This window comes from Prionailurus viverrinus, chromosome C1, assembly GCF_022837055.1.
Source record: "Prionailurus viverrinus isolate Anna chromosome C1, UM_Priviv_1.0, whole genome shotgun sequence".
Classification (NCBI taxonomy): Eukaryota; Metazoa; Chordata; class Mammalia; order Carnivora; family Felidae; genus Prionailurus; species Prionailurus viverrinus.
Genome location: NC_062568.1, coordinates 15,975,450 through 16,002,492, shown reverse-complemented (window position 1 = coordinate 16,002,492; position 27,043 = coordinate 15,975,450). Strand labels below are relative to the sequence as shown.

General features: G+C 43.1%; 1 protein-coding gene and 1 non-coding gene across 2 annotated transcripts in view; both read left to right on the top strand.

Moving 5' to 3' along the window:
* XRCC5 (X-ray repair cross complementing 5) overlaps positions 1-27,043 on the top strand; it is a 92,167-nt gene that overhangs the window by 30,400 nt on the left and 34,724 nt on the right. The window contains exons 11-16 of the mRNA XM_047870728.1: positions 765-902; positions 2,181-2,271; positions 4,637-4,770; positions 11,881-12,077; positions 20,852-20,945; positions 22,636-22,705. Of these exons, the coding sequence (XP_047726684.1) occupies positions 765-902; positions 2,181-2,271; positions 4,637-4,770; positions 11,881-12,077; positions 20,852-20,945; positions 22,636-22,705 (724 nt within the window). The remainder of the gene's footprint in view (positions 1-764; positions 903-2,180; positions 2,272-4,636; positions 4,771-11,880; positions 12,078-20,851; positions 20,946-22,635; positions 22,706-27,043) is intronic.
* On the top strand, positions 6,734-6,896 carry LOC125174314 (U1 spliceosomal RNA). The gene has a single exon (XR_007155424.1). It is a non-coding gene; the product is annotated as a U1 spliceosomal RNA (small nuclear RNA).

The window sequence follows — 27,043 nt, the reverse complement described above, 5'->3', positions numbered from 1 at the left end:
AGGCTCTGAGCTTTAGTACAGAGCCCGACGCGGGGCTCAAAGTTACAAACCGCAAGATCATGACCTGAGCCAAAGTTGGACGCTCAACCTACTGAGCCACCCAGATGCCCCAGGAATTTCTTTTTCTTAAGTGGATAGCAATCTTCCAAGTACAGTTGAACTTTGGACACTGGAGAGGAGTGGAGAGTTAGGGTGCTGGTACCCCATGCAGTCAAAAATCCAGTGTAACTTTTGACTCCCTGAAAACTTAACTACTAATAGCCTACTGTCTACCGAAAATCTTACCAATAACAGCAGTTAATATGTATTTTATATGCTATGTGTATTATATGGTGTGTTATAGTGAAGTGAGCTAGGGAAAAGAAAATGTTATTAGGAAAATCATAAGGAAAAGAAAATGCATTTACAGTACTATGCTATAAAAATCTGTGCAGGGACGCCTGGGTGGCTCAGTCGGTTGAACGTTCAACTTCATCTCAGGTCATGATCTCACAGTTCGTGGGTTCAGACCCCACGTAGAGCTCTGTGCCAATAGCTCAGAGCCTGGAGCCTGCTTCCGATTCTGTGTCTCCCTCTCTCTCTGCCCCTCCCCTGCTTGTGCTATGTCTCTCTCTCTCTCTGTCTCAAAAATAAACATTAAAAAAAAGTCAGCGTATAAGTGGACTTGTGCATTCCTGCCCACATGTTCAAGGGTCAGCTGGATTGAGTTCCGCTGGGAAAGTACACACACGTTGGCTTGGTTAACGCAGTGTCTTTCTCCCTAGGCAGCAGCAGTGGCACTTTCCTCCCTGATTCATGCTTTGGATGAATTAGACATGGTGGCCGTGGTTCGATATGCTTATGCCGGAAGAACTAATCCTCAAGTTGGCATGGCTTTTCCTTATATCAAGGATGCCTATGAGGTACAACCCACAGGTCTTTCAAGTTAATTATTTTCCCTCAGTTCCTTTATTCCAAACAGTGCTTCTCAGCTATTACTGTGCATGGGAATTACTTGGTGATCTGAGAGTGTAGGTCTGGGGAGGTGCTTGAGACTGTGCGTTTCTCACAAATTCCCAAGTAATGCTGATGCTGTTGGTGTGTGAACCACACCTTCAGTTGCAGTGAAAAAACCATAAATTGTAAAAGTAGGTAAGGAACTTATGATTAAATCAAATCGATGAAAGTTAACAATAAACCTTCTGCTTGCCCAATCCAGTGACGTCTCGGTTCTTACCCTTCTTGATTTTTCAGAACCTAATGGGGAGAGAGAGTACCCTCATTTTTACAAATGAAGACTATGAATAAAGGTCGAGGGTATGATTTTGTTGTGATCCTTGAAAAACTCAGTTCAGACTCTTAGAGAACAAACAGGCTTGACAGAGGGAGGTGGGGAAGGGAGGGTCTGTACTAAGGAGGGCACTTGTTGTGATGTGGTTGTTGTATGATAAGTGATGGATTGCTGAATTCTACTCCCAAAACCAGTATTGCCCTGTATGTTAACCAACTAGAATTTAAATAAAAATTGGAAGGGGCGCCTGGGTGGCGCAGTCGGTTAAGCATCCAACTTCAGCCAGGTCACGATCTCGCGGTCCGTGAGTTCGAGCCCCGCGTCGGGCTCTGGGCTGATGGCTCAGAGCCTGGAGCCTGTTTCCGATTCTGTGTCTCCCTCTCTCTCTGCCCCTCCCCCGTTCATGCTCTGTCTCTCTCTGTCCCAAAAATAAATAAACGGTGAAAAAAAAAATTAAAAAAAAAAAATTGGAAGAGAAAAATTCCATTTATTTAGGGTTCTTCTGTTCAAAATATAAGCCCAGATTCTTTACCACACACTGTTTCTCAGAGAACTTTTCTGTGGTAGAAAAGAGAAACTGGAAAAGAGAAGGCAAAAGTCATGAGTTCACGCTCAACCTTCTAGACACCACACCCTTCTGATTTGTTGTATTGGTCATGCATTTTGCAGATACTCTTTGGTCGTCTTTCTTTTAAGTATTTCTCTTATGTTCGATATTCTTTGTGCTGTTAACTTACAGTTGTGTACAACTGATAACAAATCAAAACACTTTACTTACCATGTACCAGACTTGAGTTGTCTGACTTTTGAAATACTTCAGTTGTGCCACCTTCCTGGTGTTTGAGACCAGCTTTATATTTTTTCCATTAATTTGGTTGTTTCTGCTTTTACTTCCTTTCTTTCTCATTAGTGTTTAATGTACGTGCAGCTGCCTTTTATGGAAGACTTGCGACAATACATGTTTTCATCCTTGAAAAATAGTAAGAAATGCACTCCCACAGGTGAGTTTATTTCCATTTGCTCATTAATTGCCTCTAAACACAGACTGTTCTTGGGAAGTCACCTGTCTGCAGTCATGGTTGGGACCAGGGAATTTCACAGAGTGGAATTGCTTGGATTCCAGTCACGCTCGTACAAGTGATGATGAAAGTGGGGCATGATGAAAGTAGGGGTAGGTTTGCCCTGGACTCTCCAAACACTGTCTGGTTTCCCATTTCTGACTTAGAGTTTGTATCTAGGGAGCAGCTTGTGGGAAATGGATGTACATTCTCTGGTTGTGAACCAGTTTGCCCTCTGCTGAAGTGAACTGATGTATAGTGTCAAAGCTGTGACTTCAGTGTCCCACATGAAATACGATGTAACTGTCTTTGAACTGAAAAGTAACAGTGCTGGAGATTAACTTTTCTCTTTGCCTTTTCTTTGTAGTTGATGGTAACAGTTCCAGTCTCCTTGTTCCTTGTTTCTAGGAGTTAACTTCGGGCTTGATGAGAAAAGGACTTTATTAAGCACCTGGCTACAAATGTCAGGGTGCCACACAGAATGATGCTCACAGATACTGTCTTTGAGAGAGCTCACAGTTTCAGGCAGTTGCGTAAGATATCATAGTGGGCCAAATGTGATGAATATACCAAAAAGAACACAAAAAAAATGAGTAGATGTTTTAGTTTGAAAGTTTAAATCTGTGTGTCATTGTAGGATTAGGGGGTTGTGAGATGAGTCTCAGAAGTGGGTTCTTTCTGTTTTTTTGGTTAGATCTGTTAGGATCTGTGTGCAGTAGAAAAGCCATGAACCAAAGGGGGCCTAGCACTGTGTCTTTACCTTCTAGAAATGAGTCCCTGTGCATCATGGCAGAGCCAGGCATGGACTTGAATGTATAGAAGCCCGCACTGTATTTACAGTATCAGTTCTCTACATCTTGATAATTTCAAATGTTAAATGCATAGACATTTAAAAAAGAGAGCTTTGTTGAAAAATTATCATATAGACATATAAACCATTTACTCAGGATCTAAAATATTCAGTATCTTTCTGCCTTGCTTTATTTCCTTTGTGTTTGTGTATTATTATTTGCATTTTCTCCATTGCAAAATGGATCATTAAACCTGTTTGGCACGTGTCCCAAGAAGATGTTTATGTAGAAGTATGCAATTCCAATTATGTAGAGGTCTTGATAGTAGCTTGAAGTAGCAAGTAACAGCCACTGAACGTTCCCACACACAGGTGCAACCTCCTCCCTATTGCCAGGTGGACCCTGCAGTAGTCAGCTTAAGGTCGTGATGGCTGTGTCAGCTTAAGGTGGTGCCAGGTGGTAAGGTCTGAAAGCTCCCCCTGGAAAGTCTGAAACTGGGATAGAAATGTATCGTGATAAATATCTATAAGCTCTTTCTTTTTGTAGTAAAAGGGATACTTGAGAAGGTGAAGAATAGAAGCCTAGTAGGCTTTTTAGGAGCTGCTTATTCTCTTCCACCTTTTGCCGACTGGCTGTGAATGGTCCAAAAATAGCACTTCAGCTTTTAACAGCTGAGCTGCTGTGTGAATCAGCAGAATGGAAGTTACACACGGTAGTTTAGGTAGAAGCGTTTTGGAGAGTGTTGCCTTTCATCCGCGTTGCTCTGGACTGTGCCATTTTTGTTGAGTCGGTAGATTTTTATTTAAGAGCAGTTGCTTTCTGTTAGGTATTGGGAGGGAGGTAATGAAGAAGTTGTCATGTTTCTGCTCTCAAGGGTCTTACAGTTTGGATAGAGTGGGGTAAGACGTGTGCACAGGTGTGCATACAGGCCATATGGTTTGGGAGAGGAGAGAGCTCATTCTGACTTGTGGAGATTGAGAAGGAGTCTACTCCCTCTGGTCTGCCAGTGTCTTCCCTTTGGGTTTTTCTGTCTTGCTATCAAGTCAGTCTGATACAAGTTCTAGGAAATCCTGGTAAAGCTTATGCCTTCTCACCAAAGGTATTTTCTTTTCCATGTTTTTCTCCTTCAGATAATTACTAATTTTTTGAACATACTAACTCATTGAATACTGAATATTTTGAGTCACTGTATGGAAGATGGGTTTTGTATGGCTGTGGTGCTTCCTTTGGAACAAACTTTTGCTTTCGATATGGTATTACACTGTGAAAGTTGACCAAATGGTATAGCTAGATAGGACCTAAGAGACCAGCTACTCTAAATAGCTCTTTTTACAAAAGAGAAAACCAAGACTCAGTTTAGTTAAATGACTTGCATGACTAGAGACTATTTTGGCCAGGCCTGGACTGTGTAACTTGCCAGTATTTCTGTATCTGTGAATGGAAAGCATTTTGTTTTAGTGTAGAACAGTGGACGTAATCATTTTTCCTTGGCACTGCTCTGTTTATCCTTGTTTTAGAGGCTCAGTTGAGTGCTGTTGATGCTTTGATTGACTCCATGAGCTTGGTAAAGAAAGATGAAAAGGAAGACACCATTGAAGACTTGTTTCCAACCACCAAAATCCCAAACCCTCAACATCAGAGGTTGTATCAGGTAAGAGAGGGAAGATGAACCAGTCTTTTTTTTTTTTTTTTTTTTTTTTTTTAATGAGTGAAAAATTTTTTAAATGAGTGGGTGAAAAGAGTGTAATTGGCCACAAGCATTTTTGTCCTCTGAGGGCCTCAGTTGCTTTATTTAATGAAAGAGTAATACCTTCCTCTTCTACTGAAAAACATAAAAATAACTTTGAGCTGTTGGAGAGAAAGAAGTAAAGTTAAGATACTTGAAAAATTCTTTTTTCTGTAGGAAGGCTAGTTTGTTGGTTGTTTTTTTTTTTTCCAATATATGAAATTTATTGTCAAATTGGTTTCCATACAACACCCAGTGCTCATCCCAAAAGGTGCCCTCCTCAATACCCATCACCCACCCTCCCCTCCCTCCCACCCCCCATCAACCCTCAGTTTATTCTCAGTTTTTAAGAGTCTCTTATGCTTTGGCTCTCTCCCACTCTACCCTCTTTTTTTTTTTTTTTTTTCCTTCCCCTCCTCCATGGGTTTCTGTTAAGTTTCTCAGGATCCACATAAGAGTGAAAACATATGGTATCTGTCTTTCTCTGTATGGCTTATTTCACTTAGCATCACACTCTCCAGTTCCATCCACGTTGCTACAAAGGGCCATATTTCGTTCTTTCTCATTGCCATGTAGTACTCCATTGTGTATATAAACCACAATTTCTTTTTTTTTTTTTTTTTTTTTTTTTAATTTTTTTTTTTCAACGTTTATTTATTTTTGGGACAGAGAGAGACAGAGCATGAACGGGGGAGGGGCAGAGAGAGAGGGAGACACAGAATCGGAAACAGGCTCCAGGCTCTGAGCCATCAGCCCAGAGCCTGACGCGGGGCTCGAACTCATGGACCGCGAGATCATGACCTGGCTGAAGTCGGATGCTTAACCGACTGCGCCACCCAGGTGCCCCTAAACCACAATTTCTTTATCCATTCATCAGTTGATGGACATTTAGGCTCTTTCCATAATTTGGCTATTGTTGAGAGTGCTGCTATAAACATTGGGGTACAAGTGCCCCTATGCATCAGTACTCCTGTATCCCTTGGGTAAATTCCTAGCAGTGCTATTGCTGGGTCATAGGGTAGGTCTATTTTTAATTTTCTGAGGAACCTCCACACTGCTTTCCAGAGTGGCTGCACCAGTTTGCATTCCCACCAACAGTGCAAGAGGGTTCCCGTTTCTCCACATCCTCTCCAGCATCTATAGTCTCGTTGGGTTTTTTTTTAAGGCTAGTTTTTTCATAAAGAGCAGATTCTTCTTCATGCCTTTTCTAGGCTTTTCTCCTCTATTTTATGTGAATGAGACTTTTGTTTTTTATATGCAAATAGTAGGAGAGTTTTTTGTGACCTTATAATAACATTAGAGAAGTGTTCCAGTACCACATTTATCAAAAATTTCATAATTAAAGGTAGCATAGAGGTCGCATAAAGAGGGTTAGTGTTAAATTATTAAAGAGTGACTAAAACACAAAAAAACGTAAAATAGGTATTTCTGCATCTTGGACCAAAGTAATTGGGAGGTGGTGACTGGATTAAGGGCAGCTGGGAAGGCTGATAGGCAGACTGACTTGTGCTGAGATAGGGAGTGGATGGACTGAAGGAATTTTCCAGTCCCGGATGAAGTTGCTGGCAGTAGGACAGAGCCCTCTCTGAACCCCACAGAGCTGACAAACATCACAAGCAGCTTTTTGAGGCGAGGTCTTCCTCACTGAGGAGTGGAGGACCTGCTCTTGCAGGGGCAGGGGCAGGTAGACATGTGGGGAGGTGAGGGAGAGACAACTCCTTGTCCCTTTTGACTCCTTTCTCAAAGTGACTGACTCAAGTGCATATCGGGGCCTTATGTAATTTTGAGGGATCTTCTACTCAAAACGAACTGCCTGTTTTTTTAATGCTTGTGATTCCTTAAGTAGTGAAAACAAATCTTTTCTTCAAAATTAGAATATAAAACTTAAAAACTTACCTGGCAGGAGAGATACCTGATCGCGAAGGTGGTTTTCCCAGGGTGAGGTTTATCTATTGCACTTTGGATGTGCTGACCCCTGTGATTTCCCCAAATGTGGGAAACTCAACTGCATAACTTGTGGTAGTGGGGGACTGTGTTAGCACTTTCCCCTGGTTTAAAAAAAAAAAAAAAATGAGAGAGTATAAAGCTTAACATGTAAAGCGCTGACTCAGTCAAGTACATGTTACTTGTGTAAACTTCTTTCGTGTTTTTGACAAGTGGACTTCAAGACCCGAAGCTCTTTGTCATTTGCAGGGAAGGGAGGAGCAGACCAGTTGGTGTGGAAAGCTTGCAAAAACATTTGATCACCGTGGTGGGAAATAGAAACTTCTAATACTTGGCAGATTTATCTAGGGTGTATTCCATCTGTCTTCAGTAAATGTTTATTGGGTTGATGAACAGATAACAAGCCATAAGCACAGGTATTGTTACCTTTCAAAGCTGCAAACACTGGCAGCTTTGATTTTCACAGTTTACCAACCTTGCTTTCTTTTGTGGGGGAGAGTTTCTAATATGTTTTGTCTGTATAAAGAAATACTATTGCTATGGCGTTTATAAATTGAATTTACTTTTTTTTTTAACACGTATTTATTAAGTACTAACATTGTGCCGTGAGCTAAAGATACAATAAGCTCACTGCTTAAAGCACCCCCCCCCCCCCCCCCCCCCCCCGCCCAGAGGAGTAGAGACATAAAACCAATAGGTACAACAGTGGTGGGCACAAAACCATATGGGGAAAAGAGAGATTCTTGCACGTGGGTGACTTAAGGAAGGCTTCACTGAGGAAATGTGAAGAGGACACACCAGGCAAAAGAAGTAGCATGTGCAGAAGCTCGGAAACAGGAAGAAGGGTGCTGGATTTGGGAGTCTCCAGATCGTTCCATTTGGCTGGAGAAGAGGCTGTATGGGGACACGATGGAAAAGAGGGCAGGGCAGCTCAATAGCAAGCAGTCGCGAAGAGCCAGTCGCTTGCATGTTGCCCTGTAGGCAGTGGCACATCACCACAGGATTTTGTCTGTAGGTGGGTGACAGATTTTTAGAAAATAGCTCTCTGGTGGTGACATGGAGGTGCAGCAGAGACCAGTTGGGAAACCTGCAGTGGCCCCCATGAAGGCCTGAGTTCAAGCAGTGACGGGGAAAGTGGAGAGGGAAAATGTAAAGGCAGAGGAGACAGGACTGGAGGGGCTGGGTGTAGTTGAGGAATAGGAATTAAAGATAACAGGGTCCTAGCTTGGGTGCCTGAGGGACGGCATCACTGTTAATTGTGATGGGGGATATAGAATGAACAGACTGAAAAGCTAGTTCATGTGTTTTTGCAGGTGTTAAATTTGAGCTGTTGGTTGGCTATCCCAGTACACACACCCAGTGGGAAGTTGGAAATAGGGATGCAGAGTCCCAGGAGAGAAGTCAGGACTAAGTATATGGATTTGGGAGTCCTCCCCACTTGGGTAATAGAAGTGAACAAGATCACCTAGGGAAAGCGTTGCGTGAGAAGAAAAGAAAACAAAGTCCTGCACACCAACGTGTAAGTGAATAATTAGGAACAGCCAGAAGAAGAAGGGTTATTAAAAGACAAATGAACCGTTCTTATTCTCCCCTTCTCCAAAAAAAAAAAAAAAAAAAGAGAGAGGTAGAAAGAACTAGGAGAAGCTGGTGCCTTGGAAGGCACAGGGAGTGATCCGTGTGTCCAGAAAGAAAAAGCAAGTTTCATGCTGCTCACTGGTGAGTGATGGTGAGCGAGCATGGCGAAGGGCCTTTAGTGTCTGCATGAGGTCTCTGCTGACATTGAGGGCCCAGCGGCGGTGGAATAGTGGGGTGGGAGCAGGAGAAAGCTCTACTGATGGAGGGAAGGAGAGAGGATACAGGAAGCTAAGTAGGATGGGGGACCCAGGAAGACTTCCTTAACCTCCTTTATAAATGAAACATTCATAGCTGAGAGTGACTCAGCTGGGAGTAGGGGGCAGAAGGAAGGAGAGGTTACCCATCAGTTTGTTGATGAGGTTAATTTAATTCTAATTTTACAAAGAAATGCTGAAGGGGTGCCTAGGTAGCTCAAGTCAGTTGAGCATCTGACCTTGATTTTAGCTCCGGTCATGATCTCACAGTTTGTGAGCTCGAGCCCTGTGTCAGGTTCTACCTCTGCGCTGACAGCATGGAGCCTGCTTGGCATTTTCAGTCTCTCTCCCTCTCTTTCTGCCCCTCTCCTGCTTGTACATGCTCTCTCTGTCTCTCTCTCTCAAAATAAATAAATAAGCATTTTTTTAAAAAAGAAATGCTGAAAGATACACTTTTTGTGTAGAGTTACAACTGGCTTCTAAACCATTGATGCAGGGTTGTTAAAATCAACATGCTCATAACATCAACATGCTCATAACTTATGAGCTAATCATGTGGCCTGCAGGGTTTTTTTCTAGTCTTTTTCAAATTACAAAAATCACATCAAGGAATAACAGTTGCTTAAAAGACAAATTAATAGGTTTAAGAGTGTAATGTCAGCTTCTCTGCTATTAAAAAGTATTGCATTACTTTCTCATTACCTCAGTTTTTTTAATGAATTGAGATTTTTTTGGGTGAATGAATTTGATAAGTATCCCACTTAGTTTTATCTAAAGTATGACCTTTGAAAAAGTAGGAGTGGTTGATGCTTTAGCACATCTCCTGTAGATTATTACCGACTTGCGGGTGATGACACTGTTTGAAAGAACTGTCTAGAGTTCCTACTGGAGTGTTTTTCTGTGGGGAGGTTGTGTAGGATATTTGTCCATTTGTTCTAGTTGTTGTCTCAGAGATGTTGAGTGAGTATCAGCGAGTCTTCCAGAGTAAGTGAAAGGTCGTCTGCTGTGTTGCGTGTTGGGTTACAGCTTACGTCCTGAGGGCTTTCTAAGCTTTGCAGATAATTTAATGACCTGAGGGAGAGCACTGTGAATTAAGAACTGTGCACAAGAAGGTTGGGGGTAGATTCACAGGGTTTGGAGTCACTTCAGTTTCCCCTTTTGCTTCACATTAAATGAGCTAATGTTGCTGGTGCTCAGGGGAAAGTGGAGTGATTAGGAAAGAGGAAAACAGACTCTGAGACGGATTAATATACTGTGGAGAAGGACGAGTGTGGTCACTATGTTGAGATGAGATGACAGAGCAGCACATCAGAGTTCTAGAAGCCGTCAACTCAGGTGATATTTACTATCTAAGTTTCAGCTTTTTGTTTTTGTTTGTTTGGTCTTTTTAGAATGGAGACTTCCAGCCTAACGTTTCCTACAGGGTAGGAAAACAGTTCATGAGGTGCTATAAATCCTGTACCTTGTGATATGAAACAGTGTTTTGAATTGTAAGAACTTTTCAGCTCCCTGGATTTTTTTCTTTAAAATTACCAGTGTGCAAATCGTTTAAAATTTTTTTTTTTTTCAGCGTTTATTTTTGGGACAGAGAGAGACAGAGCATGAACGGGGGAGGGGCAGAGAGAGAGGGAGACACAGAATCGGAAACAGGCTCCAGGCTCTGAGCCATCAGCCCAGAGCCCGACGCGGGGCTCGAACTCACGGACCGCAAGATCGTGACCTGGCTGAAGTCGGACGCTTAACCGACTGCGCCATCCAGGCGCCCCCCAGTGTGCAAATCGTTTAAAGGTGGGAATAGTAGGACTCGTGTTCTCCAGCCTAACTTTGGGATGATTCTCTAGCAAAAGGAAAGGAGAGGTCTGTGATAGTTGCATTTTGCTCACCTTCCTGTACTCCTTTTCGGAGTATTCACTTTTCTGGGCAGACACAAGCACCGCTACAGGCAGGCTGAGCAGACTGAAAGCGGTACGGGTGACCGAACGGAGGAGGCTTGCTGTCCAGATTTCCACTCATGTGCGCCACACAGAACCTGGCCTGGACCCTGGCCCCGCCCTTGGTGCTGCTTCCCGACACTTGTGTTAACAGGTGGAGTCCCGGGAAGGAGTACTTTAGTCCTTCGGCCAATACCTATTAGGTGCTTATTGTGTGCCAGGCACGGCTTTTAGTACCTGGAATTCAGCACTAAACAAGACAAACAAGATCTCTATTTTTAAGAGGGAAGGTTAAATAGTAAGTAAACTACAAAATTGATCATTTTAGATACTGACAAATACTATGAAAACTGTAAAACAGGGGTAATGATAGAAAATAGCTGGGTGGCAGGCTGGGCATGGAGGGGTTCCTTCACAGTGTCCAGGTAGGCCTCTCTGAGGAGATCATAGTTGGGCAAAGAACAGAAGGATTAAAAAAAGGCTCAACTCTGTTGAGATCTAGGGGAAGGCCGGTGAGGCAGAGAGAGCGATAAACTCAGGACCCAAAGGCTAGCATGAGCCTGGCACCTGAGGGAAACAGGCAGGGCCCAGTGTAGCTGGGTTGTGACAAGCAAGGAGGAAGGTGGCAGACGAGGGAGGCGTGCAGGAGCCGTGGTGTGCGTGACTTCTTAGGGTCACAGTAAGGGCATTGGCTGCACAGAATACTGAAAGTAGATTTTGGGAGACCAGTTAGAAGGTGACTGGTGGCCCACTCGAGGGGGCATGGTCCCCGGACGAGAGTTCTGGGAGAGGAGATGGACAGAAGTGGGTAGACCGGTGGAGAGGAGCCCAAACTGAGCACTCTGGGGAGGTTTGGGACAGACCAGCATTCTCGTCTCTTTCGCAGATTTCTTCCTGGGACTCACCGAGCATAGTGGCTCTTTTTTAGCCCTGTTTCATCTACCACACGTCGTTTTCTAAGATTATGCAAGGGGGAAAGCAGTCTTCTGAAGGGAGGTAAAAGGATTCGAGGCCCTTGGAATTAATGTGTTTTAGAGAACCCCACATATTGTCCAGGTGGTGGAAGCAGCAGCCTCTGTTTATAAGATGAGCCTCTGTTCTAGGAGGCCTCCCGCTCATGGTGCCGCTCGGCTGAGATCCGGTTGTAGACACTGCTGGTGTCCTGCAAACTAAGGTGGTTCTGAGGCCACCCTCTTTGTTCTCTTTTACATGTGGTAGGAATCCTGTAGCCCTCCCAAACCAAAGATCGAGGATCTCTGACCAGAAAAGTATGAAGAAATTGTGTATGGTGTCTGCATCTGTGTTTTAAAACCTTTCTGCCTTTTCCACAGTGTCTGGCGCACAGAGCTTTACATCCCCAAGAGCCTCTGCCCCCAATTCAGCAGCATATTTTGAATATGCTGGATCCCCCTGCTGAGGTGACAGCTAAATGTCAGATTCCTCTCTCTAAAATAAAGACCGTTTTCCCTCTGACTGAAGCCACCAAGAAAAAGGATCAAGTGCCTGCTCAGAACATTTTCCCAGACAAGTAAGTACTCGATGCAGTTGCACTGGACTTTGGAGTACTTAAGACTGGTGGTAGTCTTAGAGGAGCTCTGGAATTGAGGGTTGCGTATGGGTTTGTGGAACCACAAAGGTGGAAGGAAGAAACCTTTTGATGTTTGACCCTTGCATTGAAAATACTGGTTTCTCCTCTGTCTCCATTGTAGATAGATTTTATCCCTACTGTTCACCTGGAATTTAGAGCTACCTCTTGGGTTGTTGATGTTTTGATCGGCCTCACATTCTTGGTGGTTTATGTTTAATGGGAAGGCTAAACAGTTTTTGAACATCCAAGACTAACTTTTACTGTTTTTCTTTCTTTCTTTCTTTCTTTTTTTTTTTTTTAGGGATCTAACATTATTTTTTTTAATGAAAGTTATTGTCAAATTGGTTTCCATATAACACCCAGTGCTCATCCCAAGAGGTGCCCTCCTCAGTGCCCATCACCCACCCTCCCTGCCCTCCCACCCCCCATCAACCCTCAGTTTATTCTCAGTTTTTAAGAGTCTCTTATGGTTTGGCTCCCTCCCTCTCTTTTTTTTTTCCCCCCCTTCCCCTCCCCCATGGTCTTCTGTTAAGTTTCTCAGAATCCACATAAGAGTGAAAACATATGGTATCTGTCTTTCTCTGTATGACTTATTTCACTTAGCATAACACTCTCTAGTTCCATCCGCGTTGCTACAAAAGGCCAGATTTCATTCTTTCTCATTGCCAAGTAGTATTCCATTGTGTATGTAAACCACAACTTCTCTATCCATTCATCAGTTGATGGACATTTAGGCTCTTTCCATCATTTGGCTATTGTTGAAAGTGCTGCTATAAACATTGGGGTACAAGTGCCCCTCTGCATCAGCACTCCTGTATCCCTTGGGTAAATTCCTAGCAGTGCTATTGCTGGGTCATAGGGTAGATCTATTTAAAAATTTTTGAGGAACCTCCACACTGGAAGGAGGTTCCAGTGCCACTGGAAAACCAGAGTGGCACTTCTACTGTTTTTGAAGTAGAGCGCTGGGGATGAGAGGGCAGGGTGAAGGTCAGAAGTTTTTCAGTCAGAGGTTGGTATCAGAGAATAGCAGTGAGATTTTTGGAGGAAAAGTGGGAGGGAGGATGAAAACCTGGCTCTTCTTTAGCTTCTCTATCAGGGATGTACTTGGTTACACCAATAGAAAGGGATTTATAGTTTAAGGACTGCAGAATGCTTTTCCTATGATCAAGCTTTCAGGTAGCTAGTACGTTTTCTCCCTCATCAGATTCTGTTCAGAATCTGTATCAGTTTCCATTCAAAGCAAAACAAAAACCGTAAGAAGTTGTTTTTGATTATCTGGAATCATTTGGGTGGATAACATTGATTTTACCAGGTGTGGCTTTGGTTATTGGTGACTTTTCTCCCCAAATCAAAATGATCTATTCATTTCTTTACATTGCCTTCTAAGATTCAGTTTTAGACTTTAATTTTTTTTCCTTTAATTTCCTTCCCACAGCTGTATATTGACATAGTAAAGCATATTGTTTGTAAATACCCCATTGGAGAAGTATGGAATAATTTTCAGAAACCTTCACAGGGTTCTATAAATCGTTAATTTAGTGAATTATCTTCCAAGTTGAATGGAAAGCTTTGCGTGTACTGTGACCTTTTAGAGGTTAATACCCCAAGCTTTGCCAGAATTGGAAAAAAAAAAAAAAAAAAGAATCACGGGATTGGTATAGTGTACCATATGCATTCCTAACACATGCTGGAGAGTTTTATGGTTTTTGTAGTCTGTCATGCCTTCTTCTGCATAGAAAGACTCACTAAAAATCCACTTTCCCTCTGCTTTCCTCATCCACCTGTATCCCTCTGGATTAGGATTGAAGAACAGCTCAATACAATTCTGAGTCCTTTTCTTCCCTTGACAGCCTTGCCGTAGCCTCACTGCAGTCATGTGGCTGTTCTCTCTCTGTATTAAAGCTCCAGTTCATGATCTTGATTACCTTCTGGTGTTGTGGGAAAGAAATGGGCCATTCTCCCCTCCTCCCGTTGATTAAAATGTAAATTAGCTGGTTAAAAAACACACCACATAGGCCCAAAAGACTGTTGTTCTGTGATTTTGATCCCTGCGGTGATTACACCTTCATCCCTGCTCCTCATGCTCACTCTTTCAGGAAGCCCAAGTGTACGGGCTTCTTGTTCTTTGCTCCCACAGTGGTTTGCGACATAGCCAAGTAACCAGCCCGGGAATTATCTCGGTCACACACACCTACTCACACTCCTATTCTGTACCCTTTCTTCTCGGAAGTCTTTTTTTTTTATTTTTATTTTTTAATTTTTTTTTTCAACGTTTATTTATTTTTGGGACAGAGAGAGGGAGGGGCAGAGAGAGAGGGAGACACAGAATCGGAAACAGGCTCCAGGCTCTGAGCCATCAGCCCAGAGCCCGACGCGGGGCTCGAACTCACGGACCGCGAGATCGTGACCTGGCTGAAGTCGGACGCTTAACCGACTGCGCCACCCAGGCGCCCCTCTTCTCGGAAGTCTTACGGGTTTTTAAGAGCTGCAGAAATGACGCATTGAACAAATATTTATTGAGGCCTGTAGGTGGGAACTCTTGTATTCAAGAGGAATGACTCCCTTCTGCAGGGATCTTAAAACCCCTCAATTTTAATGACAAGGCTTCAATCAGCTTTAGAGGTGGTCTCCCAGAGGGGGAAAAATTGCTAACAACTGGCTATGTTTTTGTGTATTTTCAGCATCTCCCATGTCCCAGGTACATATTTCCGTCATAGAGGTGAGGGGCAAATATCTGTTCAGGAAGTGTCAGAGGCCAAAACAAGAGTCTTGAACTGGAAATCATCAGTTTTTATTCCAGCTATGTCACTCTTGATCTGATTTTGGTTAAATAATCTCACCTTTAGGAGAATTTCTCCATCTAAAAACAGCCTCATCTCAAGAGATATTATAACAGTGAAGTCACAGATATTGAAGCAGTTTGAAGGCAGTAGTCAGAACCCAAAGCAATAACAGCATCATTATCCATTAAAATATGGACTGTTTGAGAAGATCTAGTATTCACGCTGGACCTGTTGAATCCCGAATATCAGGAGTGATTTCTTCATTTGAAGAAGATAAGAGCACCTTGTGACATTGCAGTCCAAAAAGTGTATTCGTGCCCTTATCGTCTACAGCATTGTTTCCCTTAATGTTGCTGCATACCCCTGAAGTGAAAATGTCATCTCTTGGACAGGGAACTTAAACGTGAGAATTAGGACATTGGAGGTCTAATCCTGTTTGTGCAACTAAACTCATATGTGCCCCTGATGCCTTTTTGTCTCTATGCTCAATAGTCTAAACTTTTCTATTCAAGTCTGCTAAGACTCCTCCCCACCTACCTCCACGACCAGCCGCATCTGGTTACTGGTTTAGACTCTAGAGTCAGACATGTGAGTTGGTCCCCTCACTCTGCAGTGTGACCTTAGGCCCAACTTGCTTATCAGCCCTCAGCTCCAGTTTCCTGATGGGTGACCAGGGATACTAGGAATAGCTCTCATGGAGTTGTCACGTGGGTTCATTGAGTAAGACATGCCGTTGGCAGTTGTGTGTCTAGAACCCAACACAGTGCCTAACACATAGTAAGCGTACAGTGTTTGTGCAGAACCGATTTACAAACTGCCCATCACGTCCTGGGCACATCTGTGGCAATTACGGCAGTGATAAAGATGGTGATAATGGTGTTGTGGGGAAGATCGAGGCCCGGTAGGTGGGGATGCCTCAGTTTTCTGGCCCATCTCCCATATACCTGTTTTGCATCTGCCTTCACTTCCTCTTTCCTGTCTCAGTGAAATGGGGTACATCATCCTGCCTGAACTCCGACTTTTGCCTGTGTCCTGAGATGCCATCTTCTGTCTCATCTGGTACCTTCATCCACTAATAATTTCTTCCCTCATTCTGTATTTTTATCTTCTCCCTCCATACCAGCTCCTTTGTCCTCACATGTTAACATCGTATTTCTTTTCTCTAAAACAAAATACAGTCATCCCCTCAGCTTTCTGCCTCAGACTGCTACCTGTTTCCATCTTCTTTCCTTCCGTGACCTAGGCTTATTGGAACAATAGTCCACACTGCTGCTTTTCCCAGCTACCACCACTTCCCTGAAACCTTCGGGAAGGTTTAACTTCCACGTCTCCAGATTTTCCTTTTGAAGCCTTTGCAGCTTCATCTCAGATTCCTCTGGGGTCTGCTTTCTTCCCCCCACCCACCTTAAATGTTGTTCTGTTCCGAAGGACTCCTCAGAAAGAGCTGACATGTATCGGACACGGGTATGTGCTGAGTGCTCCACATGCGTTACCCGTGTCGGCTGTCTTGACCGTCCTGTGGAGTAGATTCTTCTGTTAACCTCCTCTTAAAGCCGAGGACACCGAGGCTTAGAGAAGATAAGACACTTGCCCAAGACCACAACGGGTTAGGTGTTGGAGAAAGGATTTCCATGCACACAGCCTGACTCCAGAGCTTGCCTTCTCAATCATTATGCCTTATCGCCTTAGCAGTGCGTGTCCTAAGACCTTTTATTATTTTATGCACATGTCTTCAAGAACTACCAAATATCTGCCCAATGTTTCCATCCTGTTTTCTGGACATCTGAGGTGTCTATAGATCCCTCAAGTTCAGTGTGTCCAGAAATGACTTCATCATCTTCCATCTCCTCCCGTGCTGCCTTCAAAGCCCTGTTCATGCTGTTCTTCTCTGTTTCGGTGACTGACACCTAATTTCCAGGGAGTCAAACCTTTCCTTTACTTTGCATGTCTGATTGGTTTACCAAGTTATGTTAGATTTACCTCAAATCTCCTCCTTTCGCCTCAGGTTAGTATAGTGGCTGATAGCACTGATTTTGCAGTCAGGTAGCGATAGATCAAAATCGAAGTATTTCCTTTCAGTGGTGATTAAAATTGGCAAGCTGCTCAGTGTTGAGTGGCAGTAACAAATACCCACCTTTCAGGAGGCTGTATAGGAGAAGGGCTGGGAGTACAGAATTAATTGTGGATCCCCTTAACTAATGTGTGCTTCTAGACAAGGTCAGGCCCTTTTGAACCTTGGTTTGTTCATTTGTAAAAGGTCAATAATAATAGCTAATTCATAGTGTCATTGTGAAATTTAACTGAGGCTTTTTTTTTTAATTAAAAAAAATTTTTTTTAAGTTTGAGAGAGAGAGGGAGAGAGCATGCGTGCACACGCACAAGTTGGGGAGGGGCAGAGAGAAGGAGAGACCGAATTCCAAGCAGGCTCCACGCCATCAGCACAGAGCCTAATATGGGGCTCAAAATCGTAAACTGTGAGATCGTGACCTGAGCTGAGATCAAGAGTCAGACAATTAACCGACTGTGCCACCCAGGCGCCCCTGAGGTATTTTAAATATGCTTAGCATAGTGACTGGCAAGTGGCAAAAGTTAAAACAAAAAAAAGTTAGCTCTTATTAGCATCTCAAATTGCCACTGCTCTTCTGTAGGCCTCAGTTTAGCCTGCTTTCTGAGATGACCCCTTGACTGATTTCCCTCATTCGAGTCTTACCTGTTTCCAATCCATTCTGCATTTGCTATCTGAGTGATTTTCAAAAAAACAAATCTGATCACATTCCTTCTTTGCTTAAAATTCTTTAATGCAGTGTTCCTTAATCTTTGTGTGTGTGTGTGTGTGTGTGTGTGTGTGTGTGTGTGTGTGTGTGTGATGGACCCACTTAGTAATCTGGTAAAAACTATGAACCCTCTCTTCAGGAAAATGCCCTAACAAACTAAATTTTGCATGTAATTTCAGGTAGTTCACAAATGCTTGTCACTATCCTTGGACCCCTGAGTAAAAACTTGCTTTAGTGGCTTTCCATTAGCATCAGCTTAAGATCAAACTCTGTTACACAAGTGAGAAAAGCTAGATAAGCTGACAGAAAAGAAGCAACTATCCATAATCCAGCTCCCTAGAGAACCCCTTTCTTTCCTCACAGTGTCTGTGTCTATGATTGAGGTACAGTAGTCCCACTTTACCCACGGGGGGGACGTTTCAAGACCCCCAGCAGGTGCCTGAAACCATGGATAGTACTGAACACTATACATACTATGTTTCTTTTCCTGTACACACATATATCTGTAAGAGATTAACAACAATAACTAATAATCAGCTAGAACAATTATAGCAGTATACTGTAATAAAAGTTCTGTGAATGTGGTCTCTCTCCTTCTCTTTCTCAAAATGTCTTGTTACACCGTACTCACCTTTCTAGTGATGATGTGAGGTGATAAAATGCCTATGTGATGAGATGAAGTGAGGTGAAGGATGTAGCTATAGTGACATAGTATTAGGCTACTGTTGACCTTCTCACCATAAGTCATCTGCTTTCAAACCACAGTTGATGGCGGGTAACTGAAACTGTAAAGCAAAACCATGGATAAGGGGGGACTACTGTATTTCCCGGCCTCCTATCTCACTACTTCCCAGCCTGCCCCTCCTGCCTCAGCCCAGGACAGCAACTGGCTATTCTCTCAGAGGATATGCTGCTTGCCACAGTAGTTTGTTAATTGCCTGTTTACATATCTATCTTTTATATTTGGCTGAATTTCCTAAAGTGTTGATTACATATTAATTTTTGTACATTTACGATAGAGCTTAGCGGCCAGCACATAGTATTAGGTAAATGTTTGACCAAAAAAATGAGTTTAAAAATGTATACAGATTTACAAAAGACAGTAAGAAAATGAGAAAGTACAATAAATTATCCATGGTTCCGATATCCACATGCAGTAGCTGTTGACATTTGTATGTCTGCTGGAGTCTTGCGTAGATAATTTCTGTCCTCCAGAGCTCGGCTTCTTCATAGGTAATTTTGGGATGAGAGTCTTTGCCCTTTCCCACCACCGAGAGACATGATTAGTTTAATATTTGTAAAATTCCTAATAATGCTATTAAATGGTTCAATCTTGAGAATATTAACCGTATTCAAATTTTTACTACTTTCTGCTTATTGCCTTTACCTGCCCAGTCCTGGAGGATTGATATATATGTCGCTTTGTCCTTCCTTCCCTAGAACCTTATTTTGGAGGGTTTAAGAAATTCTTCATGCAATTCAACCTTGCATTCTCACAGAACTTAGCATAGCACTTTGGATATCTCATACTTCTTTTCACCACGGTCTAAGTTAATTTGTGTTTTTGGAAGACAGTAGATGAGTAGTTAATATGCTCATGGTACTTTTCATCGTAGTGTTTTTCTAAGGAGCAAACAGAAGACCAGAGACAGGAGTCACTTACTAGACTTTAAACTCTATGTATAAAAAAATTAATATATCTTCAAAATCAATTCCTTCAAGAAGGTGTAAGAGTCCAGGGTTAGTGGGAAAAGTGAGACTGGGATCCAGGAGCACCATGTTTTCTGTCCCTTGGGAAGAACTGGCAAAGGTGAACTGAATGGCTGTGACTTTTTCTTTAACAGACTCAAATTCTGATGGAATTTCATGCTCCCTTGGGCTTGTGCATTTTTCCTCCATTTTTGCCATCAAGGTTTTGTGTTTATTTCTTATTCTACGTGGTGGAAAGAACTCTGGATGACTCACCCCTTTTAATGTTTCCTCGTCCCCATCCTTTTGTCTTCTTTTCTTTACTTCTCAAAGGGAAAAAGGCAAGTGGCCAATGGGAAAGATGTCAAGTAATAAAAAGTTTCAGTTCGTGTTTGTGAGGCTGTAACGATTGCTTCGGTCCTTTTATCCCACTGGAAGAGAAGACTCATTATTGAAATATCATTGAATAAGCCATCTCATACCTCATTTTTCTTTGTTTTTAGAATAACCTCTTCTTCAAGACTCATTCTCTGAAGTTAGGGCTTTTGAACGAAAACACTTCACGCTTAGAAATACTAGATCTTAGTTACTAACGTCCCTCCTCCTTCAGCCATTTCTTGACAGCTACTTTTGGCCTAGATTGATTATTTGTCTGGGGGAAAGTCTTCATATCTCTATATGTTCATCAGCTTATGGGAGATTATGGGCAGTCTTTGAATTTGATTTCTTCTCCTTTGCAATTAATTTGTCCTCCTCTTGACTTTAAGGCAGGCTGTTGAAGCCAGCTGGTTACTTGAGACAAGATGTTTGATATAAATCCTTGGAATCCTCTTTCCCTTACCACACAGATGCTGGTAGACTGTTAGCATATTGCCCAAAACAGAATTAGGTTTATAAAAGAACAAATTAAAAGGCTTTTTTTGAAAGTGTTTTTTTAAGTTTAAGACTTCTCTAAGAATAAGGTCTTACATATTTAATTAGGGATTGACTAGTAAGTTTTGACAGCTGTGAGTAGAAGCTTACAAAGCTCTCACATCCATGATGGAGAAGATGGGATAGTAGACCCAAAGGTCATCTGTGTCCATGGAAAGCTAATAGATATCGATTCCGGGACAGAAACTAGCAAATACTTTCTGAAGGGCAAACGGGTCTCTTCGTGAAACGCTGCATTGCTTCTCCCTGTGCTTGCGGTTCATCCTTGGCGGGGGCCGCGTGACGCGGCTGCGGATTAAGACTTCTGTGGCGCCGTGAGGCACAGCCAGGGCTGCTCTGCTCCCACCAGGCCGGCAGGAGTCCTGGGGCCGCGAGAAGGAGGCAGGCTCTTCTTTAAAGAGGGAGTAAGTGCGGCTGTTCATTTTTGACACGTGAAAAAGAAATGTATACTTTACACGTCAGCCAAGTCTGGGTTTCCTGTTGTTTATTCTGTTTTTGGCGGGGGGGGAACAAAACCCATTTATTTCTTTTCCAGCCATGAAGAGGGACCCGCCTCTAAAAAACTGAAGACTCAGGAAGGGGAAGCATGCTTTAGCGTCTCCAGCCTGGCTGAAGGCAGTGTCACCAGAGTAAGCAGAACTTTTCCAGGGCCTTTTGGGAAGGTTGGGACTTGGGGCAGATTGCATCAGTTTTTGTTAGTCCTTTAATAAATCACTTTCTCTGGTCCTTTCGGTATATGAACCGTACACACCCTTCCCACACTGCTTTCTTTATTGTCAGGGAGTTTCCTGTAGAATTCTCTATATGACATATAGTACTTAGAGCACCGTATAATATGTAGCACATGGAACAGCTTAAGTGGTAGCCCTTTTTGTGGAGCTATTTTGGTTGGCTTTATTTTGCAGCTGTTTAGTTAAAATGATAGGATAAGTGGAGGTTGATGGTATGGGTCTTAGGCTCCAAATACGTAAAATTTAAGAGCGTAACTCCTCTATTTCTTTTCTAATGTACAACTTCAGAACAGGTCTTATAGGCTTAAGACTTCCCGAACCAAGTATCCTTTGACACTGAGGCCTTTTTTTAATGGAAGATTTTGGAACTTGGATACATTATGTTGTGGCATTATTTTTCATCAGTGATTCTTTTTTTTTTTTAATTTTTTTAATGTTTATTTTTGAGAGCGAGAGGAGAGAGAGAGACAGACAGAGCATGAGTGGGGGACGGGCAGAGAGAGAGGGAGACACAGAACCCGAAGCAGGCTCCAGGCTCTGAGCTGTCAGCACAGGGCCTGATGCGGGGCTGGAACCCACAAACCACAAGATCATGACCTGAGCCGAAGTCGGACGCTTAACCGACTGAGCTACCCAGGCACCCCTATAATCAGTGATTCTTAAAAGTTGTCCCTCACTAGTCAAATACACTAGGCAGGATAGATAGCATTAGGGCATGCCTTTTTCCAACCTCAAAAAGAAATGCTCTCAGAAAAACTAAACATCTGAAAATTACTTGGATTTCATTTCAGTGTTTTATAGTAAAGGGAAAAAATCATGACCTTATTTGTTCTGAGAGCTTTTCTGACTGCTAGCCCAGAGCAAACTGGAAACTTCGGTACATTTTGTACCAAAGTTTACCAACCATAATAGAACCCTGTTGTCTTCTCCCCTGTGAACTGAGTGAAACATCGGGCCTATTAAGGTTGGCAGTGGAAGGTTAAAGACCCACATGTGATCAGGAAGTGCCATCTAGTGTGGCAGAGCGTTTCATCTTTGAGACTTCCCCACATAGCACTGTAGTAAATCTTTACACAACATCTGCTTTTACTTTGGGGGGACACGTTCAGCTTGGGCATGTTTGTATGTTCTACCAAAACTTCAGTGCCAAAGAGTCAGCAAACCGAGCAACCGGCTGCTGTTTCTCATGTCATCTGCAGCGGGGCAAATCTATTCTGAACTGACCCCGCACTGCAGAATCCTCTCCTTCCTAATTGGCTGGGTGTCTGGACGTACCAGCACTGTGTCACATAAAGCTTCTAGCTGAGTTGGCTGGTGACTTGGGTTGTAATCCTGCCGACCTCTCTGGAAAGAAGTCATCTTGCTTCAAGAGAGGTGAGTACAAGTACAGACAGCGGCTCTTTGGCCACAGGAATCTGCTTGCTTTTCACAGAAGCCTGGAACTAGAAATGAATAGAAAGGGCCTTGTCTTTGTCTTTGGGTTTATTTTATAAAAGCACACTTACCACATTAAGCCATCTTGTGTTGCCTGGGGTGCTGCCAGAAACAGAAGCGATCTTCAGGTTTATTGTCTGTGCCTGTATTCTAGGTCGGAAGTGTGAATCCTGCTGAGAACTTCCGTGTTCTAGTGAGGCAGAAGAAAGCCAGCTTTGAGGAAGGTGAGTGATATGCCACTGGTTATGCATTTAAGAGAGATAATCAGGGTAATGGCTTTATACTCTGGATTGGGAAGTGTAGTCCTTTGTTGGTATCCTTTCTATGTAGCAACTTTCTTTCCTGGTGGACCTTTGTGACTCTCCGTTACTGGGGAGCTCACCGAAGCAACATTCTGAGCACTGAAGCAACACAGGTCTGCCCCAGCAGGAAAAGAACTAACTTGTAGGTCTTTCTGTTAAGAAAACTGTTGGCCAGAGCCTTAGAGCTTATGGTTCCACTTCATTGAAGTTCTTTGGGGTCTTGTGAGTGAGCTTGGAATAAAACAGTTTTGTCATATCTTCCTATTTTCAGTGACCCATAGTTCTTATTCAAAGCCTAAGGGTTTGAGCTTCTTTATAGAAGTCCCAGGTCACCTTGCTACTACCCCTAGATTTGATCTTTCTGAAATCGCCTACATCCTCACAGTCTTCTTTTGATGAATTGTAACCTAGAATTCCATTTAGGCTGGGACTAATATTAAAAGTTTCCTGGAATGGACAGAGGGTCCGGGACCAACATTCATTCACTTGGTGGTGGTCAAGTTCTTGTTCATTAACTCTTTAAGGAGTAGCAGCTGGCAGTTGTAACCCTGCTGGTTTGTGTCTACAACAGCATTGTATTCATTGTTGCCTTTCAGAGGCAGACCTGTCTGTGAGCTGCGTTTCTGCGTGTTTACGCTAATGTGTACAGAACCTCTTTTCCTACTTCTTGGCCTTTTAGGGGCAAAATGACTCCTAAATGTTAGAAAACTTTATACAGTCTAGTTTAATCATCTGCAGTGCCTAGCATAGGTGTAGGTTACTTCTTAAGGGTCTGAGGATCCTAGCCAGCTGCCTGGATGTGCTGTGCTCCTGCCCAAAAGCATTCGCAACCAGCTGAGCCCCAGAGCGTGCAGCCTACTAGACCACGTCTTGTTGGCAGGAACGTCAGAAGGCCAGCTCAAGAGAATTTCCGGAGGAAGAGGAGCTTCGTGGTCATGATAATCTATGTATGTCTTGTGTTTTGAGATGGGGAAAGAGCTTTTTGCCCTGTTAAGAAGCGCTATATAGGAGAAAATTCGCTTTTGAGTTTAACACAAAGCAGAACTACATCTAAATAGAAGAAGGAAATTAAAGTTAAAGTGGCAGCTTTGTGGAAGGCTTGGTGGAAACTTCTACTTTTGGGATTTCTCTCCTTCATACAGGGGACAATCAAAGGAAGCATTCACAACGTCTTAACCAGTGCTGTGTTCTGCTTGGCTGCTTGGCTGTTGTGACTGTGTTTGGAAGAATGCAGTGACAAGTCAGCCATCGTCTATCATGATTATGTTTTTGCAGAAAGATGGAGGCCTTCTTAGCTTTTGATTATAGGTTGTCAGTCACCTTGGCCAAAGTCAAAGGACCTCCCTTTAGAAGTGACTGGTCTTTCTGGCTGGTATAGGCGTGGTCTCTTCAGGGACTAAATCTGGCATCATCACAATCGTAAAGGCAGCCACTAGTGTCTGCTGTGTTCAAGTCATTGTGCTAGCATATTCTATATATAATAGCATATGCTGAGCTATTATATTATTTGTCTCATTTACCCTCATAGCAATCTTGCAGTCATGTGAGCAAATGGAGAAGATGGTAGAGCTTTAACGGCTGGTGCCAGAATTTTCTAAGAAAAATAATTTTTTTAATTGGGAAAAATATCTTGATAACTGCTTAGGGTAGAGGCTGAGTCTCTGTCCCCAGGCTTTGGTGGTTGGCCAGTCAGGCTTCAGAGGAGAGGGAAGCTACTAACATCATAGAAGTAGAAAAACTGGAGCTAGTTCAGGACAGGAGGGGATGATCCGAAAGTGGAAGAGAGGAAGTGGAATGGGTATTTATATAAGGACACAGCATTCTACGTTGTGTTCCCAGCTCACGACTGCACATGTTCGGTGTCAGTAAAACTCAGGAATCCTTGGTTTGAGTGTTCTATTTGGGGAAGCTGGTGAAGAGGCAGGAGTTTGGTCTGGAATTACTTCAGGTAGAGCAGAGAAAGGACCTCAGGGCATTAGAGACCAGAGCCTGAAGAGGTCAGGAGAGAGTAAATTCCTAAGAATTTGCTCGCATATCGGGAAAACCATGTTTCGCAGGCCATGGGATTGGGGATTCGAAGCAGTCTTGTGAAGATAACAAGGGCAAGTGACCTCTAGATGACATACAAGTTACAATAGGTATCATTCTCCCCACTTTACAGATTGAAAACTATAAAACTAGAAGAGATGAACTTCCCTCCAGAGCAGTCAGGGATTCGAATCCCTATCGTTTTCAAATACTGGATTTGTCTACTTAGCTGACTTTGTCCTGATTGCTAATGCCCTCCTTTCCTACACATTTTTGTTGTTGTTCAGACATAATAAGGTCATGTATTTTAAACCTTTGCTCCTTTTATGTTGAATGTGACTGAGTCCTGGTGAGCTGCTGGTGTGATGGTGGGGTCCCTCTGTTCCTCTGGCTAGGACTCGGTCAGTGAGAGCTCTGCAGTGACCTCACAAAGGCAGACTTTCTGCAGGGCTCTGGGAAAATGGGACTGCACACTTGTCAGCACCGGTTCTGTTTTGTGGTCCTAACCTGGCTTCCCTTTTGTCCTTCCGTCCTTGCTTCACTCTCCAGACATTTTGTTTGTTCATTACTTTTCCTACCTTTGTTCTACATGGTCTACCTTTGTTCCACATCTCTGCTAAGCCCCTTTGTGAGTGAAGACTCACTTCCCTTGAAGCCGAAAGTCATCCTCCAGACTTGAAGCTACCTTTCTGGTATTGACCTCCTCCGTCCCTCCCAAGGATCTGTGCCAAGGGTCAGGGAGAGAGAAGCTCTTCTCTTTCCTCCAGTAGATTTGCTTTTTAAATTTCAGTTGCCAAAAGCATGATCAGTAATAAATGGTAAGGTTGTTTCACCCTTAGAACTTGACCTGTTCATCTATTAAACTAAAATGTGGGTATTTCTTTCCATTTGGCCTAATAGTGTGGTCAGCGTGAGTATTGTGACCCTGTCACTTTGACACCAACAGTCTGCAGTAGGCATCTACACATTTTCATATCTTCTGGCTTTCCGTGTGAGGGATATTTCTCGTTCTAAGCTTTTTGGCATAGAGATGACACTGAACCCCGGGAATGTGTTCTTTCCGGCCGCTGATACTTCTGTAAGCTGTCTTTGATTCTCAGGTGCCCTTCTTTTTCTGGTTCCTTTCCTTCTCCACCCCACCCCACCCCACCATTCTGTCACTACAGTTTTACAATAGAAAATTTCTTGACCACCATTGTATACATGGTAATCGTTTCTCAAAGGTGAAAGTAGTTTCCCTCACACAGTTCCTAAGTGCATCAGCGCTGTCATCCGTGGTGTCTTTTATCTGTTAATTGTGGGATAGTGGAAGAACCTGAGGGCACAGAGTCCTTCCTCAGAGACTCCTCGAATCCGGGTTATCCACTTAGGTGAACACCCACCTCCACCAACTCTTGGAGGAACACCATGGATTTTGAACTCCCTGTCCCTTCCCTGCTTTTACTTAGGAAGAGTGCTAAAGTGGCCAAAAGATAGACCGCAGATTAGAGGAGGAAAAACCACATTACTTAGGCCTCCAAATAATTTCTTCGTGCTTGAGATATGTCTAAATTTAGAGGTTCCTACTGAATATGAGATACTATGTCAAGTAGCTTGAATGTACCTGGTGTATCAAAAACAGGTTCTCTGAGGACCTTATGAGTCAGAAAAGATGGATCTGTGGAGACAGATAAAAGGATGGAATGTAACGGTGTTCCGTGGACCCTGTTTTTGCCCCTTCGATTATAGGTTTTATGTTAGGCTTCTGAGGAGTGACAGGGTGGTGTAGCTCTGATCTACCCAGTGGAGTTCACAGGCCATGGTTGTTGTAAAAAACAAACCTGTCAAGAGGAGCCATTCTGCACAGAAATGGTGGACATTTAACATTGCATCTATGTACAGTAGATGTGCACATACCCATTTGATTAGGTGATTGACTAGAATCACTGTATTCTCTGGCAGTAGAGGCCTTTCGTTTTTCTCCTGTTTCCTCTCACTTTGTTTGAACCACTTTTCATCCTCAAGCTTTCTTGCCTTTGTTCTTACTTCATTCTCCTTTAGCAAATAGTATCCTTTCAGTTTGAAAGGGTGTTTCTTAAAATTTATCAACACTGGTTAGAATGTGGTAACAATTGGTGGCAAAATTACGGCATTCGTAGAAACCAAGGAGACAGTTTTCAATTCCAGTTTTGTATGGGATAGCACCACCCGTGTGCACAGCAGGTTACTTATGTGTGTTATCTATCATGAAGC